Genomic DNA, 24,900 nt, shown 5'->3' on the forward strand with positions numbered 1-24,900 from the left:
TGCTTGGTAAGTCATTTTTTTCAAAGATTGTTTCAATTATTATTATGAGCTTTTACTTCTGTGGCTCTTTGGAGTTGAGACAAAGCTGTGTGAAAGGCATTAGCCATGTTGCTCGGTGATAGCATAACATTCTGTTTTAGCTAGCTGAAAGGTATTGTTTGCGGGCAAATACCACAGCCTTGAAAAAAGCTTGCATGTGAATTTTCAGTCAAACCTTTGGTCAAATACGCCTAAAACAAGAATGTGAAATGTTGGTATAATGGTGCTGCTTGAAGCCTGAAAACGATCGCCGATTAAAAAAAAACAAAAACGAGCAAACAGCAGTAGCAGGCGTCCTGACTCGATTCTACGTTAGCATAGATCCCTCCAGAGTTTTGTGCACACGGTTTAGGTAAAAATGAAAAAGGTTGCGGTTTTACATTTAGTTCAGTATTACCTGTTGTCTGTGTCCTTGGCTTTTGGGAAAATACTTTACACAAGTAATGGCTCAAAAAGGATTCCTTTTTTTTACTGTGCTGCAATTGTTTACTGGATTATTTGTGCCATTAATTAGTGTCAACTAATTTTTATCCAATCTCCACACAGGATATGCTTGTGAAGATGGAATATGGGGGAGAGCAGAAGTGCGTTGAAGTTCCACAGAGGGATGAATGAAGGACATGCATATTGTATTGAAGCAATAAATGATGAGAATGCTGTTATTTGCATTTACCATGTCAGACCTTTTGATAAACAAAATTCTAATGAAAGTGAGAACATGTACACTGTTACATCTTTCAGAAAATGTTTAGAAATTGTGGTGCACAGTTCAGAATAAATGTTTTTCAAAAACCATTGCATCTTTTTAGTAAATGTTTATTTCCAAAATAAACTTCTAGAAGTTCAGAACAGTAAAATTCCCGCTTTTTAGAATGAATTAGAAGATAACTCTTACGTAGTTAAACTAAAATACTCTTTGAGAGTTAATATATAAACTCTTAACACCAAGTGTTAAATTATCAACTCCAGACAGATTTGGTGTTTAACACCAAATCAGAGTTAACGTACCAACTCTCCAAAAAGAGTTAAATTAACACTCTCTGGTGTGGACCCATATAGACACTTTAATAGTGTTGAAATCAAATCCGACAGTGTTAATTTGGACATGCTGGATTTGCTGTAATCAGGGCTTTATGTATCCTCGTGCGCGCGCTTAACTTGGGGTTAAAGCAACTCCGCGTTGATTGAACTAATTGTTATCAGCCTTTCTGAAACCGAATATTCCGAGTTGGACAGTTCGGGGTTACTCAACCCTGAGTATCATTTTTAACTCTGAGTTTTCTAAACCGGCTTCCTGAAATAGGGCCCAGGAGACATAAATAGGAAGTTGGCAAACCTGCTTTTTTGTTTATAATTGGCCACATTTGTTGGTGATCAGTTAATCAGGTGCATTTGATTAACAGCACCTACCTCCTGCTTACCTGAAAGAGTAAGGTTGTACTACATTTTTCACAGGACTGTATAGTTTCGTGAAAAATAAAATCTCTTTCACACAAATGTAAAAAAACTGGACATATTAAAGATCTTTTTTGAATTTGAATTTTGAGACAAAATTTAACACGAACAATCCTTTTAGCTCACTGAAATCAAAATTAAACTAGACTTTCTGTGACGTTGTTTTGATAAATCAAGTAATGGTAAAGGAACTATTGGCATTGGAAGTCGGAGTTTTCATTTCCCACGTGGAATTTTCAACTGGAACTCAAAGTACGATCGGGAAGAAAAATCAGGATTTGTTTTTCGCCTTGAGAACACAGTTTGTTTGTTTTTCGTTCAAAAGCACCGCTCCCACACGTTTATGAACAGAGCCCAGTTATAGTCGGGGTGATTGTTGGTGGTGACATGAGGGGGCGGTCCAGCTTAAAATATTGACAACTCGGAAATTTAGACTTCCATTGAAACCAGCATCGTGGTTGGTGCTCCGACTTTAAGTATCATAACTTCGCACTTACATTCATATTTCTTGTTGATCGGCGGGTATTTGGATTTGACAGCTTCCTGTGCCTCTGTCAAGTCTAACACACGATCGTCCATTGTAGATCGAAGCTTGTTGAAAAAGGCAGACGTTTATCTAGACCATGTCCGTGTGTTCTTCTTGAATTTCCGGGCAGGCTTGACTCACCGTACTACTTCCGTGAAAGACGAAGAACACTTATTTTTTTCTTCGCTCTCTTTTTTCATTGTTACACAATGGATATATTAACAGAAATAATTAAACAAATAATAAATTGTAAAAATTACTAGCAATAGGAACCTCTAGAGAGTTTATAGAGCATATACGCGTATGTATATGTTATAGAGCTAGTCCTTGCAAAACAGGGCATTCAGCTGTCATGAAAAATGGCCAACTTACTCAAAACGGCCTAAATACTACCTATTATTAGTAGTATCGTTATCGTTTGCAAATACCGGAAGTTACTTTTTTGGCACAGCACCGGATGTGTCGTGTAACGACTTCCTGTCGGTTTTGTCGTCGACTATGATTGGCTAGGCGCGTTCTATGGAGTTGGCGCCATTGCGAGTCGTCGTGCTGTCTTCTGAGCGCTCTCCCTAAAAATTACTTATTTTGTCATTAGTAACGGTATTATAACCACGCAATGGCTGATAAAGACGGTAAGGACGTCTACGTTTTTTAACGAGAACGTTATTTATGTGTGTGTGCTGTCGAGAGTGACAGAAAATGCGAATCAGGATGTAGCGGTGGTGGTTGGCGCGCCAGCCAGCATCACCTTTCATTGTTAGAAAGCACTCAGCTAGCTGTTAGCTGATGTTAGCATTAGCTGCTAACGCGCCGGTGAAAAGGGTTTTAAACCAGTGAAGTCAGATATACTGCCCCACTATAATAATCTTCAGAAAGACTGCATTATTTATTTATATGGGCGACAGCTGCTCTAGCATTGTGTGCTACTGTTACTTTATTGATAAAATCAGCTAAAACGCTAGGAAGGAAAAGATTTCCTCAAGTAGCTGCTGCATATGTTTGTAAATTTGACTATAACGTAGCTTTGTGTTAAATGTTACTGTTGCAGCGGCTTTTGATGACGCTGTGGAGGAAAGGGTGATCAACGAGGAGTATAAGATTTGGAAGAAGAACACCCCTTTCCTCTATGATCTGGTCATGACCCATGCTCTGGAGTGGCCAAGCCTCACTGCTCAATGGCTCCCAGATGTCACCAGGTAAATGGGAGTTGTGCAACACCTTTTCAGGCTCCAAGTCACAACAAGATACTGTAGCAGATATGTAAATATCATGCGATATGTCCACAGACCAGAGGGAAAGGACTACAGTGTGCACAGGCTGGTTCTGGGGACCCATACTTCTGATGAGCAGAATCACCTCGTAATTGCCAGCGTTCAACTGCCGAATGATGATGCGCAGTTTGATGCTTCACACTATGACAGCGAGAAAGGAGGTGAGAGCATAAAAAGTCCACTGAGAACCTATGTTACAAGAGCACCACCAGTAAGAGGTCATAGAATAACTTATAGTTTCCTAGTGTTCTCAAGGGATCTTTACATGCAAAACATGGAAATAACACTTATGAACAGACTAATTCACATGCCTAAGCTGGTTTTGGATGATATTGATTTAATCGATCTAATCCAACTTTAACACAGTAATACTAGTACACTTCCACCAGAAAATGTTGTTAGACCTGGTGAATGCAGAGGGTTTGGAGGACATTTCAGTAGTCTTTTAATTCTGCACATTGTTAATGTAGCGCTATCCAACTCCTATATAGCTTATTGATAATTGTGTGATGGTGCAGAAAGAACAACATTGTTGGCTATGGGCAACTCTGCTCACAAGAGGAAGGAAAAGGAAATAACGTATGTAACAGCATGAATCAAATTGAACCTCATTCAACGAAGCAAGGGCAATAGTGAATGTCAGCTGAACAAGTAGAATAGTGGGTTACGTACTTTTTAAATCGCTTTTTTAAAGTTCTGTTTATTAAACATTTTATTAAGAGCAAAACTGGTTAACAGGAACATTGGGCATAAATGACACACTACGTAACTTAAGGGTTGCATTTTTTTGTCTAAAAAAATACATAAAAATCCCTGGTGCATAGGTCACCCTAAAACCTGCTTCATGGAATGGAAGAGCTTCATGTATCTGTTGTCTTTTTGTTTCAGAGTTTGGAGGTTTTGGATCTGTTAGTGGGAAAATAGAGATTGAGATCAAGATCAACCATGAAGGAGAAGTGAACAGAGCCCGATACATGCCTCAGAATCCTTGCATCATTGCCACCAAGACCCCCACCAGTGATGTGCTAGTCTTTGATTACACAAAGCACCCCTCCAAGCCGGGTAGGTTTGCAGAAAGAACACTTTTTCTTGCATAACTGCATATCATGTGTCGCTACATTTGAAGCTCTACAGGCTTTTTAACACTGACATTATTTCTGTTAAAGACCCTTCTGGAGAATGCACCCCAGATCTCCGTCTGAGGGGCCACCAGAAGGAGGGCTATGGCCTCTCATGGAACCCAAACCTTAGTGGCTGTCTCCTTAGTGCTTCTGATGACCACGTAAGAAACCTGTCTTGACATGCCTGCCTTATTCTTGTTAAAATGATTTTTTGTCTTCTATCACATTACAAATCATTTGTTACTACTTTTTTTTCTTTCTTTTTTAACATTCGTCTGTGCTCTCTGCAGACTATATGCCTGTGGGATATCAGCACAGTTCCCAAAGAGGGGAAGATTGTGGATGCCAAGACTATCTTCACAGGCCACACTGCTGTGGTGGAGGACGTCTCATGGCACCTTCTCCACGAATCGCTCTTTGGATCTGTGGCAGATGACCAGAAACTCATGATGTAAGCAGCCTCAGCGATGACTCATTAAAAACAAAGTTGTTGTTCAGTTTCACATTTCTTCCTGACACTGGTGCTTTTGTCTGTTTTTGGAACAGTTGGGACACGCGGTCCAACAACACCTCCAAGCCCAGCCATGCAGTGGACGCCCACACTGCTGAGGTCAACTGCCTGTCTTTCAATCCTTACAGCGAGTTCATTCTTGCCACTGGCTCTGCAGATAAGGTGAGGTGTCTTTCTTTCAGACAGTTACAGTGAAATAGCATCTTGATGCTGTACTGAATTGGCCTCCTTTTACTTGCAGACTGTGGCTCTTTGGGACTTGAGGAACCTGAAGCTGAAGCTTCACTCGTTTGAATCCCACAAGGACGAGATCTTCCAGGTAAGAAGTGAACTTCCTCGCAATAAATCTGTAGTTGTTGTTGTGCAAACTTCGGCTTGAATGTTTCAGCTCACTAACTCCATTGTGGAGTGAGGCTATTTAGGCTGAAATATGTCTCTGGTGAATAACTAGCTTTTGGCTACAAAAGATGAAATGCAATTGCTATTTATATAATTAAGTTAACAAAAAGATAAACTGTCAGGAAGTTGTTTGCTGTTACAGTTGCATACAAAGTCAATACAATGAGGTGAACTGGTGGAAAACAGTGTTGTCTGATGCAGGAGTTAAAATTTTTCAACTTTGGGAAAAACATTTTTGAGAAAAAGGATTGTAGGACTTTGTAGTAACTTGTGAAAATATGTGATGGTGAATTGTTTAAAGCTTTTGGTTGTACACTTGCTTGTACCCTTGGAATTTAGGGTTGAATATTTAATTCTTTGTATAGATATAATATTTACAATTATATTCACCAAAGTACTGCAAGGGGGGACTTAATTGCAGAGGTTTCATATCCACATCTTTTTCCAACAGGTTCAGTGGTCTCCTCATAACGAAACCATCCTGGCCTCCAGCGGCACCGACAGGCGGCTCAACGTCTGGGACCTCAGTAAGATTGGAGAGGAGCAGTCACCAGAGGATGCTGAGGATGGCCCTCCTGAGCTGCTGGTGAGTTGTGACAATGAGCGGTGGTGATGATGCAGTTTTTCTCAACAAAATGAGCATATTTGTGGTGACGTCAGAGGCTCTATGCACCCACACTCTCCAGTAAGAGTCTTGTCCAGCAGATGGATTATAGCTCCACCAATGCATGGACTGCAGCTGGTGATGATAATCATTGTTCTGCTCAGCAGCCTGAGAAATGTCTACTGGCACACGAACTTCTCCACCTGCTGCAGTTTGTAGTTAGTGTAGTGACCCTGCAGCTTGCAGCGGCTCTGTAGAGCAGTACAAGGACTACTGTCACCAAATGCAATCCATGACAATAGAGTTGGAGTCCAGCAAGCTACATGATTTTTCTAGAGAGGCAGTGGTCACTGCCTTAACAGTGACTTGGTTGGTCTGTTAGTAAGGTACCACCACACTGGAAGAGCATGCCTAAGTCTTTGTGTAGGAAATACTGTAATCTTGCTTTCAAACATTGGCTTTGTTTTATTTTTTAAGCTAAATCTCGATCATTGTGCTAAATCTTTCTGCTTCATTTCGTTTCAGTTCATCCACGGAGGACACACAGCTAAGATCTCAGACTTCTCTTGGAACCCCAACGAGCCGTGGGTCATCTGTTCAGTATCAGAGGACAACATCATGCAAGTGTGGCAGATGGTAAAGGCTTTGTAAAGAAAACTCGATCAGTTACAACACAGCGAGGATTTGAATAGTAAAGTGCATTTATTATTATAACATAGAAGAGCAGTTACATTAAAAATCTTTTATTTTTTTGGCAATTATCTGCAGGCTGAAAATATCTACAATGACGAGGACCCAGAAGGTGCCGCAGATTCAGAAGTCCAGGCATGAGTCCGGTCTCCACGTGTCTTCTTCTTTTGACCTGCTCATTAAAAATGGATCCGTTTACCAGCACTGGGTGAAAAAGCAGTCTTTTTAAAATACATTTTGAGCAGCAGTGTTTTGTAGAAAATAAAAGAATAAAATGCTGCCATGTCATCACGTGACATGTTTAAGAAAAGGTCTCTAATGATCAGGTTTTTAGATCTTTTTAGTTTTTCGAACTGAAATCTGACTCGTGATGAAACCACAGACATGTTTATGATCACCTAAGTGTGCATTTTGTTGGTTTTATTTCTTCCATCTTGGTTAGTTGAGCAGAAACATTTCTGTGGAAGATCCATTTTTAAATGTTATTGTACATACTGTAGGTTGATCCTTTTAATTTGCCTGGTATTTGTAGTATGAAATTCCCCCAAATTGTGTTGTCACTTGTATGTGTTTTGTTTTTCTCTCTGCATTTTCTCTGCATCTGATCTTTTGTGTACTTAAGTATATTCATATAAAAATATTTACAGTAAAGCTGTTTGCTTTGTTTTCTTGGCACAACATTTTAGATGTTAAGTCGGATGTGAGCGAGTAACAAGACGCTTGCATTAAGTAGACCGCATTTTCAAACATGTAATGGGGTGGCTGTAGCTCACCCATTACATGAGCAGGTCATCCACTGATCGGAAGGTTGGTGGTTCGATTCCTGGCTTCCCCTAGCCTACATGCCAAATATCCTTGGGCAAGATACTAACCCCAAATTGCTCTCCGATCCATCGGAGTATGAATGTGTGTGAATGTTAGCTATATGAAGCACTTAGAAAGATGTGCTTGTGCGAATGGGTGAATGCACAAGTTGTGTAAAGTGCTTTGAGTGCTCAGATGAGTAGAAAAGCGCTATAAAAGAACCAGTCCATTTACCATAATGTCAGCGTTGTGATTTGGTCTCATGTCTTATGTCTCGGGAAATTGAAACTTATGACTCTTCCTCTGTAATGTCACTGAGTTCACAGCCCCTACAAGAAAATAAGTTTATTATTCATTTATTATCTTGACTTTTACTAAGTTAAAGCAGAAATGATTGGGATAAACCCACCTCAGAAATGTCAGCTCTGCTAAAAGGCCATCTTTAAGATCTTCCAAGCCTTTCTTCGATTTTCTCTGAACCTCAAACTCCACTTCTAGTTCTCTCAGAGTCTTTCTTAGTTTCTCCACAGTCTTCTGCATAAAATAAAAACATACTGTCATCTAGTTTTACTGAACATCTGTTCTATCCAACCTCTCTTGTACCTTATGTTGTGCAGTGCTCTCCTGCCGCTCTGTCTCCAAAAGAGTGATCCTCTGTTCCAGACATGATCTCTGCACCTCCAGCCTCTGTATCTCCTCTCTCAGAGGCTTCAGCCCGGCTCTCAGGTCCACTGCCTGCTCCCTGGTTTTTCTCAAAGCTTCCTCCCCAACCTGCCTTCTCTTCAGCAGAACCATGAGGCGAGGCTCGTACCAGCCTTCCAACATCTTCACACTGCCACTGAGCCTTCGCTGCAGTCTGATGGAGGCCTGGCGACACTGGCTGATGTCACTCATGGCCCTGGGCCTGCAAGGCTTAGTGGCCTGATCACGGAGGGAATTGAGCTGGTTCTGGTGGGCGTTTTCCAGCTGCACCAACTCCTGGGTCAGACTTTGAATTTGAGCCTTGAGTTCTTCCTATGAAGAGATGTAAAATAAGAATGAAAAGTATTAAATTTGATAATGGAGGCTATTTTTATCTGTGGGTAAAAACATTCAGCAAATAAAAGGATCCCATATAGCAAGAGAGTGGAAATGGAAACTACCCAGTAGCTTAGTTGGGTACATGAATTTATCTGATTGCTAATTTTTCTATAGGGTGCAAACAGTAGCTAGAACTAAAACAACAAGAACTCATACTCATGATACTCAAATAACGGAAAATCAAACCATAAACAAGCTGCAGCCATGATGACCCCAAGTTTTATGTGATGTTGCTATACTAAGCAAACCTACACTACAGAAGTAAATCATCATTAAATGTAAAGCCTGTGGTTTCTACCTGAGTAACAGCAGACTGAGCCACCTCGTACTCCTGCTCGGCTAGCTTCACCTGGCTCTGGATGCAGTCTCTGGTTGTGGTGAACAGTTTCCTCTTTACCTGTTGCACATCCTCACAAACCGTAACATAATCCAGCTGAGCCAGAGCGAGAAGCTTGCGTGTTCCCTCCAGCTTCGCTCTCAGGTGCCCCACAACTTGCAGCATAGGTTCCTGCAGAACCAGAAGCTCCTGTATCAGCACATCTCTTTGCCTCTCTAGATGGGATACTCGCTGTATGCAGTACTCAAAGAGTTCACCCAAGCTCTCCATGTCCACCTGTTCCGAGCGTAGAATAGGATCTTGAGCAAATCTACCTAGTGTTTCAGAGTCTGTGCGGTTGCTCGGTGAGATATCTTCAGAAAATCTCAGTTGCACATGTGAGTCATCAGTAGATAACATGAAGTTCCCATCCTGTACTGAGCTTTGATCATCCATGAGAGAATCTAAGAAAACAAGGCGAGAGCCATTAAAAACAACACCTGGTAAGACTGTGGTTTTCAAAACACTTATTCCTTTACAGATTGTTAAGAGGAATGAACTGTAAAGGCAAACACATCAATCATTCTGATAGCTGTTAAAGTTGAGAGGCCTGTCCTAAAGCTTCACACTACAGAACCTTTCAACCTGTCAAATAATTAAAGAAACAGCTTTTATTAACATAGATGTGTACTTACGTTAACTGGCAGTCCGACTAAATGTTCAGGCAGTTACTGTGTTAGCACGGTTTTCTGTTAGAAAGAGGTCTGCGGTGTCTGTCTCCAGGAAAACGGAGGCACACTTTGTGTTTATTAATAACACTGAAGGCCTGGGAGAAACTCTATCTAAGACTCCCTCATGGGCTCACAAACTGTGTCAGTGCTGGAAGCAGACTCAGTGTGCTCTGGATGTGGCAGTTAGCGCATGTCCGGACCAGCCCGGGTGCCACAGAGAGCTATATTTACCCTTCTTCACAACCTGTTTCAATGTGTGTTTAAGAAGGTAGTGACATCATGGTGGAAAGCTGAGCTGAGCAATAACTTTCCACAAGTGTACTCCAGACTACCTTACAGGCAAAGGTGTTGACATTAGCAGGACCGTGCATGCTTTTCAATTAATATCTTCCTCCAGGACTCAGCTCAGCTGACCAAGTTTGCATGATTTATGTAACAGTATTTGTTTGAGGTGTTTTGCATACTGCCTATCACACTCCTCGCAGACAAGTGGAAACAAACACACACTCAGACATGTGAATATGGATTTAATGAAGGAGGTGATCGGAAAGATGTGAACATCTTTAAGTAATAAGGTATATTTTTTATTATATAATATTATTAAAATACAAAATTTCATGCTAGTAACTTTGGATATTTTCAAGGCTATCCAAAAGGTTAAAGAAGGACAAAGAACATTTTCTTTTTGTATTATTACAGTATTACAGTGCAAAAGTCTTGAGACACCCGTCGTTTCTTTATGTTTTGCTGGGAACGTGTGCAAACATACATGCGTGTACAGCTCTAACGAGCTTGAAAGTCAACATTTGGTGTGACCACCTCTATTAACCACGCAAGCTTTTATCTACAGTTTCTTTAAGTAGTCTTCATGAATAAAAAAAATGCAGACGTAAATACCTGAAACGTAAACTAACCGTGGGAAAATTAAGTTCCAGTTTCTCCCCAGTCTGCTCCATGCTATTAGCTCGTTATTCCTCGTTCCACCGCTAGATGTCGCCAAATCAACAGCCGCAGACCCGCGCGCTCACCTGAGTGTGCCCAGCCTCCGTCAGGTGGGACCTCGGGTCGACTGCGGCGCGACTTTTCTCGGTAGTCCCACATTTTGCTTCAGTGAAGCGTCCGCAGACAAACGACGCTGACAGCAGAGGACACACTTTCCTGGCACCTTAAACGCGAGGGCTGAAGCCGGGCGTGCAAACACATCCAGGCTGCAGTTGTTTCCTGAAGTTGAACTTTTCACGGAAATGCTTCACCTGGAGTTTTCCTTCGGGCGCTGAAAGTTTGGAGTTGGAGAACGAGGGCGAAGCAGGGCGACGCTTCAAATGGAGAGCGGCTAAATCAGTCTTTAAAGTTTCGTTACGGTACGTCTGACACTTCTTTTTTATCTGTCCAACTTAAGCGTCAGATTAATGGCTACCTTATTGTGTTGGCATTATTTTTATTTATTTTTTTTTTTTTTGTTGGAATTCCTGCTGGGAAAGTCCCTCGAAACTGAGCTGTGGCGTGAATTTTAGGAGAAAGGGTTTAATATTCCTGCATAGGGAAAAAACAAACAGATAAGGATCAATATGATTTGACTGGCTTTTGAAGGCGTGAAGAAAGTAGGTTTAGAAGTGAAGCTGTTATATCAGCACGATTTTTCTTCTTCCTAATGCAGGTTTTTAATTATGGGCAACATAAGTACGGTAATTTTAGCCCAGAAGTAAAGAAAAATAGTCCATACATGTCAGAACCAGGGATCTCAAGTCTGTTAAAATAAAGTTTGGTTCAAATTGCAACTCCATGGCTAGATATTGAGTATAGGCATGTATGGAAAAACAAGGTGTGGGAGAGTTGCTTCTCAGCTAAGGGATCCTATACAGAGGTAATCTAAGACCTGTAGTGCTTCTCTTAGCTATGGAGCTCGTGACAATGAAGGGTATTGTGTTGGGTCCAGTCACTGATCCAGTAGCACACTTTTTACGGCATAGTCCCCTGACACTTCTTTTAATAAATGGCAGTTAACACGCACTTGATAACCCACTGCTTGCTGATTAACCCGAGGGAGATAACACGACCACCTTAGGACTCCCTCTCCCTTTCCCCCTTTTGGCTGTCTGCTGCAGCAGCATCTGCTGGACTTTGGTCTGGAATGAGCTTCCAATAATCAAAACTTCTCTGAAAAACCAATCAGCACTTTCAGTTGTTTGGGTTGTTTTTTTTTAGCTGCAGGTTTAGCTGTTATACCTTTCTAATAGGTGAGGCTGAGACTGAGCCATTTGTTTAAAAAGGGTGTGTCACATACTGGTGCTCCTTCTTGGCCAGCCTGCCATGCTTGGGCTTGTACCCATTACAGGTGCGTTGTGTAAGCACTTTTGGATGCATGGCGGAACCCGGTAGAAACCCGTGATTTGGGGAGGGGAGCAGATGTTAAGGCAGAGATGAGATGACAAAAGGCAAGGATATGAGGAGATGGCCGGGATGAAGATTACACTGGGAGCTAAGGGGTGTAAGTGCACTCGGATCTTGGGTAAGCAGACAGGTAGGTGCAGCTGTTCAGCTGTGTGCTGTGGTTCACACGTGACTGAGATCAGTGGAGGAAAGGGGAGAGCTGGCGGTCAAGAACGGCAACAAGAGGAGCAATCGAATGTTGCAAGAGACAAAATGCGCACGAGTGTGTGTGATCACCGAGTGACTGATTTCTGTGTGTCATGCAGGCCTGCAGAGAACGGAAACGCCTGACTGATGAGTGGAAGAAAGCAGGCCATTAATAAGAGAGATTAACTGATGATTAAGTTAATCAATGAGCTCTTATCAAGAGATGAAAAATCCAATCAGTGGCTGTTAGCCGGCCATCCAAGTCATCATGATTTACTCAATTTGGGACTGAGGCTGTTTACTTTAGTGTCTTTCTGAGGCTTCACATAAGTTGTGCTCTAAGCTCTTTCAAGTGTTTTTATTCCCACACTTGCCAGTGCCAAGCAACTGTCAGACGGAGTGAGCTTTAAACTGAAAGGATATTGTTTTGACTTGGGCTGAGCGGAGACACAAAGATGCCAGGATGTATTTTTAAACCTCGCTCTCCAGCTGTGTTTGCCTTTTCTGTGAGCTGGTCACTGCTGCTGCACAGCAGTTTCTTTTTATCTGCGTCTGACCTGTCAGTCCAGAGGTCTTTAAACTCTGCAGAGACTGCAGTCCAGACTTAGACCCCCAGCAACCCCTGGAGGCAAAGCAAACGAGACTTTGTCGCAACTCGCCAACTTTCCAGACTTTTTGTTTTCTCTTTAAATCCAGCTTTTGCATTGAAAAAGGTAAGCGCTGGCATTCACACCTTACCTCTAGTTAAGATTATCATTTAATAGATATCACTTTGCTGTTGCCCACCTACAGTACCTCCATTTGCAATCTGTCCTGTTTCCATAGAAGTTAAAATATTGCATAAACACAGGGAACAACAATCTGGGCCAGCGCACACAACCACACATTATAATGTTATCTCAAAATGACTTCCATGCGCCAGCCATTATCCATTTGTCTTTCATGGCGCTGTCTCCTAGAAGGCCACTGCATGGGGTGAAAAAAAGGGGAATAGATGGAGGGGGTGAGGAGGTGTGTGTGTTTGATGCTGGGGGGGGGATGAAAGCAGGATTGGAAAGAAGAGTTCCTCAGTCGGTAATTATAAATCTCTCAGGAATGCAGCTGCTGTTCTTACCAGACAAGCTGCTGCACGGCTACAGCGCCCTTGCAGCATGCCAAGTTGCATTTCCTTCCACAGATCTGTCTCTCTTTCTCGCACACACACGCACGCATACGTGCACGGACCATCTGTAACCGCCTTTAACTTCATAGCATTTTGGTTCATTTGTGTCATTATTGCCTTGCGGCGTTATTGTGTTTATTTGTATGACAGTTTCCTGAAACCGTACCCTTTTTGGAGCAAACAGAAGAACCACAAAGATGTCACCTTTCAGCTCAAAAGATTGCATCTATGACATGTGTCTTCATGCTCCAGGTCCTGGATTGAAAGTTCTGCTAGACATTTGGAGCCATTATGTATTCAAAAATGTTTCTATTGAGTCTAAACCGAAAGAGGACGTCGCTTCCTTTATGGTGGGTGTATGGTGAATGGTTTCCTCGAGATTCCCTCGGCCCATAAAACGTGTCTCATTTCACCGGCTGTCCCTGGTTTCAGTTGTGAAAACCGCCTTGAGATGTAGGAATTAAGTATTTCCAGTTTGTCTCTTATAGTGGCCACATCATCCATCACAGCAGCAGCGTTACTTGCACATCAAGTGTTTGCATGAATATGCTGAGTTCTAGTTCAGGCAAGGCAGCTTAAGTCTTAGCAGCACTCTTCTTTGTTTGATAATGCCCAAAGAAGACAGCCAACGCCCTGACAGATGCCTGCAGGTGCTGAACAGTAACACCAGTTTTCTCACTGCTAAACACTTGCTATTTAGCTACAGAATGGCTCTAAGTGTGAAAACTGATATTTTCCAAACTGCCTGTTACTGTAAACAACTTTCTGGTCTTTGAAAGAAGACTGGAACAGATCCAAAGCGCTCCTCCTCTCTCTAAAGGAGAATGAGCTTGTTGGTCTATTATGTTTCCTCTTCCTATGGTGACTAAACCATTTGCAGCCCGATCTTAACCTTGCTTGCTGCCAGCAAGGTTAAGATCGTGCCATGTGAAACCAACAGGTCAGGCATTAGATGTGAATGGCCTTCTGGTTAAACTGAGCCAGTCCTAGTTCAAACAAAGGTGGCTGTCTGTATCATTGCCACACCCTCTTGGCTTTGCCTTATCCCTGTGAGGCAGCAGAGTCTGCTCCATCAGCTTCCCTGTATGACTCACTGGAGTCAAAAGTTACACTTCCCCTAGCCCCCTCCTCCCCTCATCCCCCATGCAACTACTTGTGAAATTCCTATTGCTCATATTTACGTGATAAGACTCCAGTTTAAAGGGAGTGTTGTGCGAAGTCGCTGTAATGCACAGATGGCTGTTGAAGTCAAAAAAGACAACAGTGATAGTTGTATTTGTGATACTCCACTTTGGCTCTGATCTGCTGAGGGTGTGTGCGCTTAACTTTAGTGTTTTGTTTTTTATTCCTGCCACAGCTAGCTTTCCGTCTTTTTTCTCTCCACGCTGGTTTGTCAAGGGAAGATGTTTGAAAGCTCTGTGAGCTCTGTGGGGTATTATCCTTAATTTGTAACCACAGTTGCCTCAGGCAAGGCTGGTGTCATTGCTTTATGTTGCTGTAACTTAGCTGACCTGCCTGTTTAAATGTGGACACGAGACCTGGATTTGTTCTGGAATTCAATTTCCCGAGCTGGCTTTGACTGTTTAACCACAACATTGAAACCCACCTTCCTGATATCATTTAGGTCTCCCTCATGCCCACACTACAGCTCTTTATTCTAGGGGACATGGACAACTTTGGTCCTTGTGGGGTGGGGCCTTTGTGGATCAGGCTTGTTGCAGCATATCCCGAACAGACACAGAGAAGGAAGAGCATGGAAGTCGGGGTCAGTACCTTGTACTGTGTTGTTAGGCAGGTTTTTCTTTAGCTAGGACAGTGAGGGGTACAGATTTCAGAGGTGGCTGTTTATATCAATGATACACCCTCTTGTCTTTTCCTTGTCGTGATGAGGCAGTAGACAGTAAGGAGACAGTGAGGAGGACTGGACGGGCTGCAGCAAGATTTTCTTTTCAAATCAACCAGATGAGCTATTACAGTGGGAAACATTGCCATGCTGGGAGTTCTGCTGACACTGGGGAGTGCCATTGCCATGGAGTTGTGTACTTGATCTGCAGTAATGTTTGGATGGGTGGGACTGTGTAGCACCAAAGTGGTCAAAAACTACAAAATAAACAAAGAAATTCCATAAAATGCAGCAAAAACAATATACTGTTAGGAATAAAAGTAGTCTTTAATTAGTTTGATCTGTAAAATGACTGCGTATTTATTTACCTTTGAACATATGTAGACACTTGTGTATCTACTTTTTCTATTTAATTGTCTATTTATAAATTTAACTTTGTATGTACTTGGACATAAATAATGTTTTTTTTTCTTTTATATTTCTGCTTCATTATGCAAATGAAGAATGATATTCAAAGTTTGTCATGAGGTCAGCTTTAACAACAACATTACAAAATAGTTAAAAAAAAATCAACAAATTACATGGGAAAGTAAATTTTAACCAAAGATAAACAAAAGCTAATTTAAACAAACTTATGTCCTTTTGAATAATTTCTCATATACTATTTGGTGCGTTAAATTGCATATTAGTTATGTATGTACTTCAGCCGCCACTGGTTTTAACATTGCGGCCAAATGGCGTATACTGTAGCGGTCGGTAGTCCATAATCAATAAATCGTCTTTCCAGATATGCTCAGTCTATTTGTCAAGAGTGTGTAAACTATTATCAGCTCCTGTTTACTTCATGCTGGTGTGTACACACTGCTGTCAATGTCAGTCGCTCTGTAGGTATTGACACACCACGTTGAGGTTTGCTGCGTTAGAGAAGTATCTCCTGTCCAACGCAAAGCTTGACGTCTGTTGTAAAGGATAAGTAAACAGCGTGTTGGAACACATGCCTGCTCTGGCAGGCTGGGGTTGGGTTTAAAAACCACAGCAGGTTTTGCGTGCGCACGCGCTCGTTTATGTGTGTGTGTCAGAGAGAGAGCGAGACGTGTAGAAAGGGCACACAGCTGTTTTTGTTTGTAAATCAGCTTATGTCTTGATTGTGATCTTTTCTGAATATATTATACACACACATGTGCTGTGTCACTACAAATCCTCCCAAATGCTCTGATTTTAGATTCTTTTGAGCCCTGAGTTTGTGTGTCAACTGTAACAAAGGTTTGGTGTTTAGTAATTGCTGGGGCAATAAAGCAGCTCTGTAATTAGCATTTTGATGCTTTATTTTGAAAAGTAATGGTGTGTTTAAAACTTATTTGCTAGAGAAAGAATTGTGATAGGAATTTTTAAAGTCTAAATAACCATTTAGTAAATTTCCTGATGAAAGAAAGAAAGAAACGGTTACTTTTTTTTTTTTAAAGGAAACTCCACTGTGTACGTCACCAAATTAGATTTGTTTGTAAAATGAAAAATTGCAGGTTGCAATTGTGGCATGAGTCAACTCTTTGTGACCAGACTGCACAGACAGTGATCAGCTGGGTGGTCTCGTCTACATCCTAGACTTCTTAGTATTGCTCTGCTCCCTCTGAGGTGGAAGTAACACAAGAAGTTGTTGCACTCACTTCTTCTCCCATGAGAGGCGTCTTGATTATTGGCGGCTGAAGCCAATGCAGATGCATGGATGTTAGTCATGCCCTAATGACTGTAATTTGGAGCAGGAGAAACACAGGGCTTAGTGCGGGGAGAGGCCTTGTACTTTTCTCTGAAAAGGATGGATACCCTTTCTTTTTTACTAGCCTTTCACTGCAGCTCACTCCTCATGGGGCACCGGCTACACACACACACTGGCACTTTGTCATTTCAGATGTGCGGCAGTGGATAACAAGTTCAGCTTGTCCAGATTAAGATAAACTCCTTCAAAAACACCCACATTATGTATAATGTTTAGAAAAGCTTTGAAGCTCTTCAAGTATTCATCTTAAGCCTCTCAGACTGAACTGCATACTTCAGGCATGAGTTCGGGTGCAAACTTCTTTCTGGTGAGGCCAGAAACTAAATAAATTCTGTTCTTTCTTCCATATAAGCGGCATTGTTTGGACTCAAATATCTCTGCAAGGACTGGCTTCATCAAGGATGAGTGCTGCCATCCAGATACTGCAAGTTGGAAGTGACGTCACTCTTGAGTTAGCACGTTCCAGAAAAAGCTAGGAAAAACAGGATTTGTTTGGGTTCTTAGCGAGGTAAAGTCATTCAGGTAGTACTAGAAATACAGCATAATATTTTCATGGACAGAACCTGATCAGTGATCTGCATAAAAAGACACATCATCTTTTAATTCAAGATTTAAAAAACAAGCAAAGAAACAAACTAAAAAAAATCAAAAATACTGTTTACATTCAGTGCCTCCAACTTTCTGAGTGTTTGAGTTCAGTGGGCGTTCTACAAAACATTTCCGGATGGGAACTCGGAATTTCTGAGCTCCAGTGACATTTTTGTGTCCTTCAGGATAAATCAGTGGACTTGAAAAATATCACCAGGTCAGAATTTAAACTGTTCATGGAAATACTTACAAAACACCCTGAGGGGTGTTCAAACATGGCCAGGCTTTCTTTCCATTAGCTGGTTTGACAAAACCTAAAGTCCTAATCGGAGGCAACAGATATCATGACAGCGGTTATCAACCTTTTGTGTTTAGACTGGCTTTCCGCTTCTCAGGCTCCGTGCACGGTCACATAGAAAGGTGTGTTACACACGTCACATGACTCTTCTTCCACATTAAATAATCCCTATGAGTGTCACATACTCACAGTTAAAGTTAGATAAGGATAAAGTGGTGATATAAATGGGTGAAAAAACATAGATAGAAAACCGCAACCGCAAAATTCCACACTGTTGCAATGAATGCATGACGTCAATGCTACAGGAAAACACTAATCTTGGGTTATAATGTACCGAGGCACAGACTGCCAAAACAAGTTATATTTTTAACCATCCATATTGTTCTGTTTATCCAGTCTGGGGTTGTGTGAGGCAGGTATCTGTCCAAGCTGTCATAGAGTGAGAGGCAGGGTACGCCCTGGACAGGTCGCTAATCTATCACAGGGCACACACACATAGAGAGAAAACTATTCACGCAGCCAATTTGGAATCGCCAATTAACCTAACCACATGCATGTCTTTGGAGTGTGGGAGGAAGCCGGAATTCCTGGAGAGGACTCAGGCAGACACGGAGAGAACATCCAAACTGCACACAGAAAGGCCCCAGACTACATCTAAACCCAGGGCTGGTATGCTAACCACTGCACCACTATGATGGCCGGTATATTTGCTATTTATAATGTTGTTTATTTCTAATGTGACAGCTGCACATTAGAACTACGAAACGGAAAACCTAATATATTTAAACATTAAAGGTTACTGTCCCACAGCCTCATAAAAGAGACATGCATATCGCTTTAGTTTGTGGCAGATCCAAGGGAAATAATTTTTTTTCTAAGTGGGAAATACCACGATTGGGTTCTAATCTGTGCTCTAGAAGCTGCAATTCCAGCAGTGCATCTTCTACTTAGATTCAAAAGCAGCCACAGTTGATGCAAGTCTGAAGTCACATTGGAGCTAATTTCAGTCTTAGTGCAACTACAGCAGGAGCATGACGCCCCCCCCCCCCCCCCTTTTTTTTTTTTTTTTTTTGTAATATAAAAGTAATGACCATGGGATGGTCAAAAGGGATTGGGATGCAGACCTTAAGACCTTGATCCACATGTTAGATGTTTTTTTTAACTTCTGGGATTACTTCCCAGTTGGTGTTTAACACTCCAAACTGGAACCAACCTTAAGATTATATTAGTTTGAGTCAGGTGTAAAATGATGTTATATATTCCTTGTGTCATTTTCTTTACTCATGAGAATCCTACTTTGTCAAGATTTGACCCAAGACTAAAGAAAATGTTACTTAATAAACAGAATGTCAAACATCTGGTTTTAAAAGTGCACATCTGCTTAAATATCTTCCACATGATGCACCCAGACCAGAGTCGTCTCACTTCCCTGTTGCAGTTTTGATAATGAGAGGCTGTTTTGGAAAAAGTCCCATTTGTAAATCCTCAGAGAACACGACTTTGGGTTTGTGTGGTTTAGTTTCATGTCTCACCAACTTAAGGTTCAAAGTCTTTCTAGAAACATGTTTGGCTGTGTTACTCACACGTTACTTAAATCTTTTTGGAAAAAGCAGCACAGCAGCCAAAGAAACAACTTATGCCTGAACTTTGTCGACTGCACCGGGGGATTCATAATTTACTCGCTCAGACTCAACTCCCACCTTCCCTAATTCTTTGTCTGCTTACAAGCTCCTGTCATCTTAAGAGTTTGTCCCTATTTTCAGACTATGATTTGGACATAAGCATCTAATAAAACCACAGCTGGAAAAAGTCCAGTGTAAGCTTACAGATCCCCAGGAGCAGGGCTGGGAAATCTGCCTCAGAGTAGCGAAGTTTAACAAGGTGACGGGCGGAGGAAGGAAGCAAAGCGATGAGCTCATTCAGCGGGTGATGAATAAAACAATAGTAAAGGAAAACAATGAGGGATGACAATAAAGTGCGTGAATGGACACACTCACTGGTTGCTGTTAATTTTGTGTCTTTTTGCTCTTCTTAGCGTGCTGCTGTGCCTGTATGTATGCAGTGCATGAGCTTACGGGTGTGGCTTTGTGAATTATGACTCCACGTTATGGAATGAAGGGAGCGGTGCCAGTTCTTTCTTTGTAGAGCTGAAGTTTGGTTTAGAGGCTGGAGGAGGTCTGTGTAGGATAGAGTGTGCTGGCCGAATGAGCAGTGACCACGGAGACACACAAACACAAACACAGGAGGAGTGGTCTGAGTAAAATAGACTTTGCTACCAGGGATACATGTTGGATATATTTGTAGTCGTTTTTAGGTTTTGCTGCCCAGAGTTGTGCCTCTGTGCTTATGAAGAGTTTAAAATTTTCTGTTGTCTGTGTGGTTGTTTGTTGCTTTGGATCTACGTTAGCCACCAACAACGTAGCAATTGTTCTCCCTGGTAATCATTACATCATAAAATCAAGCTATTGTAAATACATAATTAGGCAGCTGAACCAATAATGCAAATAAATGCAAGGCTAAAAGTCCATCCATCCTATTATCGTGAATGTCATATTTTTACAAGTGCACCGAGGGACCCTATTTAACTTTGACCACTGACCACTAAGTAGAAATTTGTGGCAAAGGTCAAGGACACTAAAGGCCTCACATAACATCATTTTCATTCCAACGTTTGCCACAAACATGATTTTAACTTGATGAATTGATGACATTATTTATCTCTGAGGTCAAAGGTGAAAGGTCAGCTACGTTATGAAATGATAGCTCATCATTAGCTAGTGCCATAACAGAGGGGCCAGTGCTCATCTTGAAGCTGTGGTTACAGTATAAATGTTCTGATGTCATGGTTGCAACTTTGTGCTGACCAAGTTTAGATGCACCTAATTCCTTCCTTCAAAGTCTTGCCTGCTTGTGTTGCATGAACCTGGATAGAAATGGATTCAAACTGTAGCTTGTCTGGTCGGTGCAGGCAAAGGCGTTAATTCTAGATGTAGTGTCAAGCTTTTCCGAAAGCATTACCGCAAGCTTTAACTTGAAATTTAAAAAACACACATGTGGAAGTATATGACAATAAGGGATATTTATCTTTTGATTTTTCAGGAAATCAAACTAAGAAAGTACACTTATTGTAAGAACACTGAATTTTGGAATTTCTTGAGTTAAAGGGTTTCTATGCTGAACCCAACTTTCTGTTATGCAGTAAGTTGAGTTTTCTTAATGACAGGGCAGCTCTGACAAGTAGTAAAGGTAACATTTTGTCAACTTTTCATTCAAAACTCACTGTGACTGATTTACGCCTCTACTTAGGCCTCACCTTAAGTAGAGGCCTACTTAAGGTGTAGGGGCGACCGTGGCTCAGGGGGTTGGGAAGCGTATCTGTAACCGGAAGGTCGCCGGTTCGATCCCCGGGCTCTCTGCCCTGGTCATTGTGTCCTTGGGCAAGACACTTTACCCTGCCGCCTACTGGTGTGGGCCAGAGGGGCCGATATGGCAGCCTCGCTTCTGTCAGTCTGCCCCAGGGCAGCTGTGGCTACAACCGTAGCTGCCTCCACCAGTGTGTGAATGTGAGAGTGAATGAATAGTGGAATTGTAAAGCGCTTTGGGTGCCTTGAAAAGCGCTATATAAATCCACTCCATTATTATTATTACTCTCTGCAAGCTGATTGTTACTGTGATTGGGGAAAAACAGTGGGAGAGAGTTTTCAGGTCTTTCATTTATTCTCTCTTCTTGAGTGCTGGTGCATGTGTTGCTTGGATGAGAACTAAAATGTAATATCTTTCCTGTTTCTCAGGGTGCTCCAGTGTGAGGTGGGATGTCAAACCGTGACTCACTGGGGTTTGGGGACCTGCTTCCCCAGGACGTGGTCAACATTTTTGCTCACGAGAAGCACAGCAAAAAGGGGCGGAAGAAGCGCACTCGTTCCCTGGGTCGCGCTTTGGGCTGGCTGAAGGGTAAGAGGAGGAAGAATCTCAGCCTGAATGAGAAGAACCCCGGGCTGGGTCCTGCTCTGGACCTGGCTTTGGATGGGCACTCTGCTGGGAATCAGGGTGGACACAAGGGAGGACAGAAGTCTGGAAGGCAGGCTCATCTGCAGGGCAACAGCCATGGTAAAATCCCACATGGTCTCATTTTATGAACTATTTTAATTATCAGTCTAAACATGGTTTAATTTTAAGTTTCCCATTGTGTTTTATACTTTTTATTTCATATTATTTCACCTTAGAACTCAAAGAGTTTTTTCTTGTCCATAAACATATAAATTACGTATAGCTCAGTTTTCAGTAAGACAGTCTGTAGTTTCTCTTCTACTGCATCTTAATTTAAGCAGGTTAGTCACAATTTTGGACATCTAACCATCCTTCATAAAGTCTATTCTTGCACTGCAAATTATAACATAAGGTACCTTTGACAGACATGCAAATCCAAAACATAAATCATGCTTATTGTTGTGCTGATAAATTCCCCGTCTCCATTGAGGCCGTGCCAGTTGATCTACATTTTGTACTGACATGAATCAGCCAAACATGTACCTGTCAGGAAGGAATGACTCTTAAAATGTAAAGTCACCCAGACGAAGTACATTACGACAAGGTGAAGTGATTTGTTGTTGCACCAGTTTAGAGCATTATGTTCTTTTAATGTGTCATCTGTGATGGATAAAGACAAAGTCCTGGGAACCAGCTTGATATCCTGCGTATCGGTTCCCAGGTATGTTTGCTTGCTTTCTGAAGGGATGTTTAAACAGACTGACTTACTCCTCGCCTTCTGACCTTCAGCACACTTTGTTTGCTGTGAAGAAATCTGTCCATCCTGTTCTGTGACTCCATTGCTTGCTTACCTTGTCTTCAGGTTACATGGGAGCACTGTGGCACACTTTCAAACAGGACAGACTCTAAGCGGATAGTGGGGTTTAATCTCACAGTCACCAGCTTCAGTAAAGGCAGTACATAAGATCTCTTAAAGGGGACCTTTTTTGCTTTTCTTTAATTTTCTATCATCTTTGTAGTATGCACTGTTAAAATGGTGAATGCGCATATTAAACAGAGCCCAAGCCTGAAATAATGAGGACATGTGCAAGTGATCCTAGTAAACAAAAGCTAAACAACAACCCCGCCTATCTGCTGTCAAGGCATTCAGTTTGTGAGAGGCAGCCAGTCAGAAGATAGCCTCCCCCTTGGATGACTGCTAGGGGTAACACTTGTTTCTCTTTTTTGAACTGAGTGGCTTCTTTCATATTTTAGGCCTTCCCAAACAAAATGACTGGGTGTGTGTCAGAAATTAGTGAGGTTGATCTCTGCCTTACTAAAGCTACCCTTGGAGAAATCATGTCATCAAACCAGGTGTCAAAACTCGTCATTAAAGCTACAAAGGAGATCGTCAGACGTCGTCTTTATGGGGGGAAAGTGCTGAAATGGCTTCATTCTCGTGCCATTTGTTCTAGTAGAATCCATGACTAAAAGTATGGAGCTGGGAATGAGCACACTAGGTCTCCTTTAAGCTGAGCTGTACTCTGCAGATCTTGTTGCAGCTTGCAGAGGTGCAGCAATATACCAGTCCTGTTTTTTTCTCTGTGAACACTATTGTCTTCAGCATAGTCTGGTGGGAACAGTGGGTGCTAACGTTAGTTTTATACCCTGATTAATCACACCTATATGCAGTCAGACCTGAAACGCGAAAACATTCCACAAACAAGCGGAACCTTGTTTTAGTGAGACTGCTTATGCTAAAACCATGAAAGTACAAATGGTGTTTCATTTGCTCAGGGCTGTTTAACGTGTCTTTGTCTGGCAGTGCTTATGCAGTCTTGCCTAATTAGTTTACGACAGAGGAGGTTCCTCTTGTTTCTTGTAGTTGGACCTGTAATCTCGGTGCAATGGTGAGAGGGATCGGGGATTTCCATAAGATCCAGACCCCTTCAGTCTGACATCGTCTAACTATACCCAAAACATTAGACGAATATGTATAGACTTGTTTTCAGTCACATCTGTGGATTCGGGAGATCATAAATGAATGCATGCATAAAGACGTCAGTACATTTTGTTACTGCGTCACACAATCTTTGCACTTTGTTGAGCCACTCGTGTTAGGTCCCAGCAGTTTTCGTTTAAAAAGTAAATTCTAAAGTGAGATAAGGCATTTCTGCTCTGCCAAGGTTGGCATAGAGGCTGACTCCCACACTGGGCATGGGTCAAGAATGTCTCCACTACACTTCTGAATACACACACTCGACTAGAGATGCATAAAACCACTACTTTTTGGATTTTTAAAAAAAAAAAAGAAGAAAGTTGGACGGACATTATTGTGAAAGCAATCTCAGAAAATGTTTTTAATGGTATAAATTTAGCCTAAAGGTTGCATAAATTTATCTTTGGAAAGCCAGGGTTCTTAACTGTTAACTGTGATTCATGTGCCAGGTATAGATGTATGCTGCTATTGAGCCCTTAGCAATGAACATGGCGTGTGTATGTCGTGCCGATTGTTGGTGCTAGCAACAACCGCTGCAAGCTTCTCAGCAGACGCTTCCTCAGATTAGAGAAGGAGCTCAGCGTTCCCAAAACGCATCCAGAGGAGGTTTATTACGGAAGCAAGATGTGGTGCAATGTAACACATTTGCCCAGAAAATTTAATACCACCAGCTGAGCCCCTGATGATGATCTGTGTTGATGCCAGAGGGGCCTCCTGCCCAATAAATGCCTGGTATGGCAGGCATTGTGCCAGTTAATTAAAAGCCATGCCAGGACTGTTACAGTGAGGGAGGAACAAGGTGTTCTGCTTTTTCTGATCTCTCCATGAATACTGTTTCTTTCTGCACTGAAACACTGTACACATACAGGTCAGAGGATATGAGACAAGAGTGTAGGGATGCCTATCAGAGCACAGTACCTTCTGTTAATAAAAGAGAATGTGACAATTTTTGGCGTTGGCGACAGGCACAATGTAGCTTGAGTGCCAGTGCATTTTTTTTAATTAGATATTGTCACCTTAAAGGTACAGTCAGTAATGTTTTGAGGTTATTTAATAGAAAAGAAGGATACCTGTATTCATAAATATAAACAGAATGGGGTGTAATTACATCTCGCAACAAACTAAGGCATTCTAATAAACTTATAA

At 41.8% G+C, this 24,900-nt stretch overlaps 4 protein-coding genes across 5 annotated transcripts in view; 2 read left to right on the forward strand and 2 right to left on the reverse strand.

The window, feature by feature from the left end:
• The window catches only part of zbtb8os (zinc finger and BTB domain containing 8 opposite strand), a 7,447-nt gene extending 5,037 nt beyond the window's left edge, over positions 1-2,410 (reverse strand). Inside the window, exons 1-2 of the mRNA XM_005742816.2 lie at positions 2,393-2,410; positions 1,992-2,165 (exon numbers count right to left, since the gene is read on the reverse strand). Coding sequence (XP_005742873.1) covers positions 1,992-2,073 — 82 coding nt within the window. The 5' untranslated portion in view covers positions 2,074-2,165; positions 2,393-2,410. The remainder of the gene's footprint in view (positions 1-1,991; positions 2,166-2,392) is intronic.
• An 88-nt stretch (positions 2,411-2,498) lies between these two features.
• LOC102192429 (histone-binding protein RBBP4) lies at positions 2,499-7,387 on the forward strand. Its single transcript, XM_005742815.1, has 11 exons — positions 2,499-2,652; positions 3,069-3,216; positions 3,307-3,452; positions 4,180-4,353; positions 4,458-4,573; positions 4,703-4,863; positions 4,959-5,085; positions 5,165-5,242; positions 5,774-5,908; positions 6,452-6,562; positions 6,695-7,387. Exons 1-11 carry the CDS (start codon positions 2,637-2,639, stop codon positions 6,755-6,757), a joined length of 1,275 nt encoding a protein of 424 aa, XP_005742872.1. The 5' UTR covers positions 2,499-2,636; the 3' UTR covers positions 6,758-7,387.
• A 220-nt stretch (positions 7,388-7,607) lies between these two features.
• Positions 7,608-9,701, reverse strand: LOC102198175 (syncoilin). 2 transcript variants are annotated; one of them, XM_013913274.1, is made up of 5 exons: positions 9,512-9,701; positions 8,799-9,280; positions 8,024-8,434; positions 7,830-7,954; positions 7,608-7,734 (listed from the first exon to the last, which is right to left on the reverse strand). In XM_013913274.1, exons 2-5 carry the CDS (start codon positions 9,270-9,272, stop codon positions 7,710-7,712), a joined length of 1,035 nt encoding a protein of 344 aa, XP_013768728.1. In that variant the 5' UTR covers positions 9,273-9,280; positions 9,512-9,701; the 3' UTR covers positions 7,608-7,709. The 2 variants fall into 2 exon arrangements, with proteins under 2 accessions (XP_013768728.1, XP_005742890.1); XM_005742833.2 differs by having other exon boundaries at positions 7,608-7,749.
• An 869-nt stretch (positions 9,702-10,570) lies between these two features.
• The window catches only part of LOC102193016 (uncharacterized protein KIAA1522 homolog), a 32,299-nt gene continuing 17,969 nt past the window's right edge, over positions 10,571-24,900 (forward strand). The window contains exons 1-2 of the mRNA XM_005742817.1: positions 10,571-10,908; positions 21,581-21,896. Of these exons, the coding sequence (XP_005742874.1) occupies positions 21,602-21,896 (295 nt within the window). The 5' untranslated portion in view covers positions 10,571-10,908; positions 21,581-21,601. The remainder of the gene's footprint in view (positions 10,909-21,580; positions 21,897-24,900) is intronic.

Source organism: Pundamilia nyererei, unplaced genomic scaffold (genome assembly GCF_000239375.1).
Source record: "Pundamilia nyererei isolate P.nyererei 1_Seehausen unplaced genomic scaffold, PunNye1.0 scaffold00123, whole genome shotgun sequence".
Classification (NCBI taxonomy): Eukaryota; Metazoa; Chordata; class Actinopteri; order Cichliformes; family Cichlidae; genus Pundamilia; species Pundamilia nyererei.